This window comes from Pinus tabuliformis, chromosome X (assembly GCF_031772625.1).
Source record: "Pinus tabuliformis cultivar Carrire ecotype Pingquan chromosome X, CPIR1, whole genome shotgun sequence".
Taxonomy (NCBI): Eukaryota; Viridiplantae; Streptophyta; class Pinopsida; order Pinales; family Pinaceae; genus Pinus; species Pinus tabuliformis.
In genome coordinates this window covers 1,171,801,792-1,171,809,929 of record NC_142308.1, presented here as the reverse complement: position 1 = coordinate 1,171,809,929, position 8,138 = coordinate 1,171,801,792, and the positions used below count along the sequence as shown (strand labels likewise).

Sequence of the window (8,138 nt, the reverse complement as noted above, 5' to 3'; positions counted from 1 at the left end):
GGGGATCTGAATGGCTATGATGAATCCTATGTTTGTCATGTACTCAATGTTTTTGAAATGAAATACAAAGTTCTTATATTTAACGAAAAATGAATATATTTTATTAGTTTGATTGGAAAATGAAACTATTTCATGGTTGGATATGGAAATATCAATTGTGTGGTTATCACGTCTTTAATGTGCTAGATACATTCACACTTGAATTTGAACTCAAAAGAGTTAGTGGGAAAGCTCCATATTTCTTACATTTATAAATTTATTCAAAATGCATGCTCCATGCATTATTAGTATCTGAAATGTTTTTTTGTAAGCTAAGATGGAACCATTTATATTAGAGCAAGTTAAAACCGGTACATACATATGATGGCCTCAACCCGCCCTGAAGGGAAACCGGGTCTGTTGGCCATCTGAAGTTCTTAATAGCCATCCAAAAACAAAATTTAACGAGTCTGTTTATCCAAGCTATATATACTAACCATTCAAAGAAACTAGCACTGTTTGCTAACTGCATTATAAAAGATAACCGAGGGTAGCATGCTGTTCATCTTCCTAACTAAGGAGATAATAGACATATCTTGAAAAATCATTCTTCCATTGCGCTCGGCTGGTGCTCCTCCTCTTTTACTTCCTGAGTAAGCTTCTTTAGCTGCTGCTGTATCTCGTCAAGCTTGCCATCCTGCATCATAATGGTTATATCAAGGTTGTTTATCTCTTTCTTTAGATTAGGAATGCCTTGGGCCAATTCAGCCATCTCCATGGCCACCTGTTCCATGGCCTTTGCCAACAACCGCTTCATGACCCAATACACATGTAAGGCCTGTTTATACAGGGACATACGTCCTCTGGTGTTTCCAGGGTCTGGCAACAGATATTCCCAGTCCTCCATCTCAGATTTTGACTGCTCCTGGGTCGCCTCCTCTTCCAAATGCTGAATTATCCTCCTAATGTCTGCATGCATGTCTTTACTATATGCCCTCTCTGCATACTGCACCTGGTGATTCATCGTTTTCCTTCCACGTTTGTTTCCTGCTGTTTTGGTGCGTCCCTGTTCCTGATGACCAGCTTGCCAACGTCCTCTTCTCCCTCTGCGGCCCCTTCCTCGTCCTGCTCCGCCTACATTGTATTCCCTTGCCCTGCTTCCCTGTCCTATTTCGCTGGCGGGTGATCCCATGTCTACTTCCTCTTCTCGGCCCCTGACTTTCTTATCTCTTATATCCACCGTTGCTTGTCTTGTTTTTTCCATAATTCTCCCTTTACCTCTTTCACTTTTTCTTATTTGCGGTTGACTGTCCCGTTCCAGGTCGTATATCTCCTCCATGTTTGCCCAGATCTGTTCCTCTCCCTCCCAGTGATCCGGCTTAATGCCTTCAGCACGCGAAGGTCTTCCTCCCCTGTTCTCAGACATTACATTCCTCTTCATTCCGTCCTCTATTCTCTTACACTGGATTTTCCTTAACCCAGGAGGTCGACCCTGTGCGACTCCTCCTGCTCTGATTATCACCTTTTCCTTCCTGCCTCCGTTCACCTCGAGGACGCTCCTTTCTTGCTTGCCCTTATGCCTCCACCCGTATCCACTCCCGCTCACCTGCCGACCTCTTTTGTGCTGCTGCACCATCTTTCTCTGCCGCCTGCACTTGCCATAATAGCCCATTCCTTCTCGGCTTTCCCTTGTGCGACCTGGTCCTTGTCCCATCACCGTTCCGCCGTCACCTCCACCACCTCTGAGCTTAAGATTATCCTTCCTGCTGCAATTTAAAATGATGCCCAGTCTACCTAACGTACAGTCCACCTGCTGCGATCTCTTGATGCAAGGTGGCTCATAATTGCCACCCCTCGTCCTTTTACTGCCTTCCCATCTCATCGCATTAACCACCCCGATCGGGGAATTAGTATCTGAAATGTTAGAAGCCTCCCAAATTCCTATTTAAAAGTGGGTTCATACTTATTTTAATATTTATAAGGTCCTCCTTCTATCCTACTCATCACATTGAAAGTAAAATTCCCATGTTACTCATTAAAATGAATTATAATTAACATAAATGACCAAATTACTTGAAAAAATTTAAGTAATGGTTCAACATGATTTATAAAATCATTAAAATTAAGTAAACAATAATTATACATAATGATTTTGACTACTATAATAGTAGTAATGAACACTATTAAATATACTTTATCTTTTAAATATAATATAAAAAATATGTTTATTGAATATACTTTATGTTTTAAAAATAATATAAAAAATAATATTAAAAATATTTTCGTTTAATATTAATTAGTGTTTTGTTAATATTAATTAGTTTTTTTTCCGAAGAAATAGAGTTCGCAATTTCTATTATAAAGATAATAACAGAGATTACATGTTGTTGATGCCGAAGCATATGCAGTAATGTGGCCATAAACCACTGTTCAGAGGAATAATCCATCCTGTAATGACCAAAAATGGTAGATACTGTGGAACAGTATCCACATCACAAAGTACCGGATAAAAAACAAAATTATGCAGTAGGAAAATATAACAAGTATCTGAGGCATTACATCCTCGTACAGAAAACTATAGACATAGAGCCGTATGTGTCTGTTATATACAAAGAAAGACCATGTATATCAAAAAATTTCTATGTATCAGGGGGATCCCCCTGTTGTATGCCGTCGATATATGGGCGGTGGTAGTAGCTGTGCATGCCATCTGGAGTGTACTCTTCAATCAGCCAATCTCCTATGTGACGATCCGCCGCTTCTTTCGAGAGCCGGTCAGCAAGCGCATTTCTTTCCCTGTAGATGTGAGAAACAGTGATCCGGCCAAAATGTATTTTTAAAAAAACAATTTCTTCCAAGATATGTTTCAAAGAATATGCATGACAAGTAGAAGTGTTGTTTGCCCAATCAATAACAATCTTAGAATCCCCAAATATTTGAATTTGTCTGCACTGTTTGGTAAGAGCAAAGTATAAAAGATGTCTCAAAGTGATCAGCTCAGCAAAGTTATTAGAGCCCATTCCCAGTCCCAATCTCATGTGATAGTAATGTGTGGCAGTTACATGGAGGACGATACCCCCCCCACATCCTTGTAGGGGCGCAGCCCCATCAAAATATGCCCAGGGCAATTCCTTGTTAATGATTTCAGTCTGTATGTTCCGAGGGATATTAGATTTATGCTCAAAGGGAATTTCAGTGTAGGCCGCGCAGATAGAAGGCGGGAGAAGATGCCAGGTGACTTTATAGTCCTCAAAGATAATGGCATTTCGACTGTTCCATATGTACCAGGAGACCACCAGCGGAAGGTTCCTGGCCTTTTCAGAGGACACCGCAGTCCACCAATGATCCCAAGCAGTGTGAATATCAACGCCTTGCCAGCCAATATTTATATTAAGCATCTGTGTGACCTGTGTCCATATGTTCATAGTGACTTCACAGTGAAGGAAAAGATGAGCCGTCGATTCCTCCTCATTTTTGCAGAGGACACACCAAATTGGACCTGTGAAAGCTCGCTTTTTAAGGGTGGTACCTGTAGGGAGTTTATCCGCTATGATATTCCACATAAGGAGTCTGGTACGGGGCTGGGCCTGTAGCTGCCAAACATCCCGCCACCAGTTGTTAAGTATGTCTGGTTTTTTAGCTTCTATAAGCTTCATATATCCGAGTTTGGGGGCATATGTACCAGATTTGGCAGGGGCCCAAATTAATTCATCCGCCTCCTCCTTAAGCTTGATATGGGATTCGGTAAGGGCCCGAATGTAGCCTTGCCAATGTGCAGACCATTCCTCTGTCAGAAGCCATTGTCGACCCGTAACCCAAGCTTGAGAAAAAATAGTAGATCGGTGCGGGTCCCCAATTTGTTCCAAATATTGGATGCCTCTGTTATTGAGGTGTCAGATTAAACCTTCAGGCAGTAGATGAGCGTTGCCAGAGCCGGGCCATGGATCCAATCCGATGCGAACCTGAGCGCCATTGCCTATTCTCCATAGCAGGTTGTCACGAATAAGGGGCATAGCATGTAGAGTAGCCTTCCATATAGCAGATATGCCAGTGTGGTGCCAGGTGGGTCTGCGAAGCCATTCCGTAATGCTGGAAGGCCAAATGTATTTGTGGTAAACAACTTCCGCCCATAAGCTGTCCATTTGGATGAGTGACCAGCCCTGCTTTGCCGATAGTGCCTGTGCAAATTCTGACAGGGATTTTAACCCCCATCCTCCCCATCTCTTCGGCTTTGAGACAATAGCCCATCTGGCCCAAGCAAAAATCTTGCCCTTTTTATTGCCATTCCACAGAAATCTATTACATATGTGTTGTATTTTTTGAAGAATGCCTTTGGGGATCCAAGTAAGAGACATCCAATAGACAGGTGTAGCCTCAAGCACTGTTTTGATTAATAGGAGTCTGCCCGCCTTTGATAGTAGTCGGTGTTGCCAGCCAATAATCCTCTTTTCAATTTTGGTAATGAGCCAAGTCCAGTGGGCCACTTTATATCCATCCGGTCTTAATCTGAAACCAAGGTATTTGATACCATCCATCAGCTGGCTTTCCGTGAAAGGAAAATTCTGAGCCGCCAGCAAGGATTCCTGTTGAGTGCAGCGCATCAGGGATCTGGTGGATTTGTCCCGGTTAATTTCCATACCCGTGGCTTTGCAAAATAGCTGAAGTATTTCGTTCAAAGCAATGATGTCGCGTACACTGCCATTGAGGAAAATTAAAATGTCATCAACGAACAAGAGGTGGGTGAGTATAAATTGTTCTGTGATTTTGAGGCCGCATATATCACCACTTCTTTTAGCATCCGCTATAAGTCTGCTCAAACCCTCCATGACAATGAGGAAGAGCAGTGGAGAGAGGGGGCATCCTTGCCTTATTCCTCTGTCTATATAAAATCTTTCCGAGGCTGCACCATTGATAAGGATAGCAAAGGAGACACATCCCATAATCCAGCTTATAAGAAGGTGTGGAAATCCCAGATGTGTAAGAATCATCTTGAGATAGAGCCAATTCACTTTATCAAATGCCTTAGCTAGGTCAATCTTTAATGAGATACCTTTAAGTTTCTTCAGTTTTATGGAGTGTAGGGCTTCCTGTGCAGTTCCAATGGCCTCTTGGATGTGTCTGTTACGGAGGAAAGCGAATTGTTCAGCAGAGATATGCACAGATAGGATAGGTTTGATGCGATTTGCAATGATTTTTGCAATAATCTTATAAAGGCAGTTGCAGAGGGAGATAGGCCGAAAATCATTAAAGGATGTGGGATTGTCGGATTTGAGTATCAAGGCGATGAAGGTTTGGTTCATAGGAGGGTGAATGTGCCCTGTGATTCTGCTCTCCTCGACGACAGCCAATAAGTCCGCTCCAATCTGGTCGTAGAAAGCTAGATAAAATTCCACTGGCCATCCGTCAGGCCCAGGACTCTTATCCTTCTTAAACCATTTGAGAGTACTTTCTAACTCTTGGGAAGAGACTGGTAAATCAAGATCTTCTCTGTCTTCCTCCCCAACAAAATGAGGGAACTTTCCGACAAGTCTGATAATGTCAGGCAGGTTGACATTATTTGGGGCCGTGAAGAGTCTCTTGAAGTGCTCAACCCCCAATCTAGCAAGTTGTTGATGTGTAGTTGCCCACCCATCTGGTACCGCTGGAAGTTTCCAAATGGTATTGGATGCCTTTCTGCCGTTTGCAAGATTATGAAAGTACTTTGTATTATTGTCTCCGGCTTTGAGCCAGATGGCCCGACTTTTGAGTCGCCATAGTTCCTCTTTTTCCTGTAATATTTTCGATTTCTGTTCCATCAACTGGCACAAAAGTGGTTTTGTGGCGTCGGATTGAAATCCCATACCTCTCTCATCGGTCATATTAACTATCTGCTCTTCCAGCTGCTTCAGGGACTGTTCATCTCTGACCCGTTTTGCTCTTGCCCAAGTTTCGGTCATAGATTTGAGCTTCTTTAATCGAGTGCAAAAATCCATCGCTTTTCTCTGCTCACGCAATGGAGGTTGAGATGCCCAGAAGTCAATAACCATCTTGTGATAATCCGGGTCTTGGAGATAACCAGCAAAAAACTTGAAAGGGGAGCGCGGCTTGGGATTATTATCACTAATCTGTAGAAGTATCGGGTGGTGATCCGAGAGGCCCCCAGATCCGACCCACTGCCTATATAAGGGAAACATCTGAATCAATGCTTCATGCATCATAAATCTGTCAAGTCGCCTTCCAAGAGCAGCCTCACCGGTTCTTTGGTTGTGCCAAGTGGGGAGCATCTTGTTCATGGGAATATCCACAAGGTGGTGGGCATCGAGAAGCATGCTCATCTGTTCCGCCAGAGGGTCGAACTGTGCCTGGTGACCCCAGGTTTCCCCAGCCCCCAGAGAGAAGTTGAAGTCACCCCCAATGATAGTGTTCTGAGTGATATGCTGACCAGACAGGAAGTGTTGCCAGAAGGTGTACCGATTCTGGTTAGGTCCATAGATATTAATACATCTGATCGGGATGTCGAGTTCTCCCAGAATAAAATCCATCCCAAGAAATCCACAGCCCCCCCATGCCGAGATAAGTCTGCATTTTCTAGGGTTAATTCCAATAAGAAGCCCTCCAGATCTACCACAGGCATCCAACCCGTGTAGAACCCAACCAGGAAGCATAACTTGTAGAGATTTCACCGCCATCTCTGCAGTACATAGGGTCTCCTGTAGGAGAATAAAGTCACATCTAGATTCATGAATAAGCCGCTTCAGCGCCAAACGCTTTTTGGGGTTGGCTAGTCCCCTACAATTGAAGGAGAGCCAGATCATGGGGGAACACAGGTTCGGGGCTCATTTGCTCTAAGTGCCCGTTCAATAGTAGCTTGTCGGCCCATGGTGACGTCTGCCACCGCGTTTAGCTTAGCGGAGGAGATTTGGGATGGTCTGCCACGTTTTAGCTTGTGGTGTCGTCCAGGGGATGATCCTAGTCCCAAGTTAGTGCGGGTCCGTGACCGTAGATGGTAATGATGAGCTCCAGATGCAACCGGAGAGGGGGGGAGTCAGGCCAATCCAATTTAGTATTGCAGGTAGGGGGTGTGGTAGAAAAAGTAGGTGGAGGCGGGGCAATAGTGCACAGAATGGATGGGAAGGGATCAAGTTCAGTGCAGGGAGTCCGAAATGATGAGTGCATAGAAGATTGTAATGCATCAGAAATAAAAGGATTACAGAGGGAAGATGGAGCAATACCCGAATGTGTAGATGCAGCCTCCGCCGATTTTGGTGCGGCTTCTGCAGTCTTGGATCGTGTACGCGGCGGCTCTGTGGAAGATGAAGCCTTTCTTCGGGTGCTCTTATTCGGTTCAACACCCTGCTTCTTAGTAGAATTCTCCGGCGGAGTAGGTTCTCCAGTTGTAGGGATGTTGTCTCCAGCATTATGGGCCCCTGAAGTCTGCTGTCGAGGGCCATTCGGATCCGCCGAAGACAACCCTGTAACCAATGGGCAATCCTTGTATAGGTGGCCAATTTTATGGCATCTACGGCAGCGGAAAGGGACACCCTCATAATCCAGTAGCTGTTTTCGGGAGACATGACCATGATGCAGAGTAATCTTCTCCACTAGGCCCGGTTTGATATCCATGTGAACAAGTATACGAGCCATGGATCTATTGCCTGTCTTCTCGTATGAACGGTCGTGCTCCAAGTATGTGCCGAGCGCGTTCCCAATCCGCATAAATGCATACGTGTTCCAGAATTGCCATGGCAGTCCAGGGAGACGAACCCAGATGGGGCCGGCCCCCAATTGTTCTCTTTCCGGATCAAATAGGGGATCCCAACGCTTAAGCATGACAGGAGCTAGCTCTATGTGCCAGAATTGTGAGAGAATCCACTGTGTGAGATCTGGCCGATTGAAATGCAAGGCAAACCATCCCCGGGTGAGGACCATGACTTCTGGAAGGTCCTTGAGTAATGAACCCCAAATCTCTTCAACCCAGAGCTTTAGTCGTTCAGCCGTGTAGGTGCGCCCACGAACCCGACCCACCAGAACTTTGCGAGAGGCGTCCATCACGTCTGGCATCGGCGGTTCAGGCCCAAAAATAACGCTAATATCAGGATCAAGAGCCCGTAGGCATCTACCTTTCTTAACTTTCTCAGTGCGCTTGCCAAATGAGGTCTCCTTCAAAAGTCTGCGACACG

General features: G+C 44.8%; 1 protein-coding gene across 1 annotated transcript; it reads right to left on the bottom strand.

Annotated features, from left to right (window-relative positions):
• Positions 1 to 583: 583 nt before the first annotated feature.
• LOC149144087 (uncharacterized) lies at positions 584 to 6,647 on the bottom strand. The gene is made up of 4 exons (XM_089452028.1): positions 5,296 to 6,647; positions 3,884 to 5,097; positions 3,056 to 3,766; positions 584 to 1,920 (listed from the first exon to the last, which is right to left on the bottom strand). Exons 1-4 carry the CDS (start codon positions 6,645 to 6,647, stop codon positions 584 to 586), a joined length of 4,614 nt encoding a protein of 1,537 aa, XP_089308154.1.
• Between the last annotated feature and the right edge of the window lie 1,491 nt (positions 6,648 to 8,138).

Excerpts from the sequence above, each read along its gene's own strand:
- LOC149144087 (XM_089452028.1), bottom strand. The coding sequence starts at position 6,647 with ATGGCGGTGAAATCTCTACAAGTTATGCTTCCTGGTTGGGTTCTACAC. Across the intron at positions 3,767-3,883 it reads CGCTCATCTACTGCCTGAAG|AGGAATGGTCTGCACATTGG; the intron begins GTTTAATCTGAC and ends GGCTTCTGACAG. Across the intron at positions 1,921-3,055 it reads CCTACAAGGATGTGGGGGGG|GAATTTGGGAGGCTTCTAAC; the intron begins GTATCGTCCTCC and ends ACTTTTAAATAG.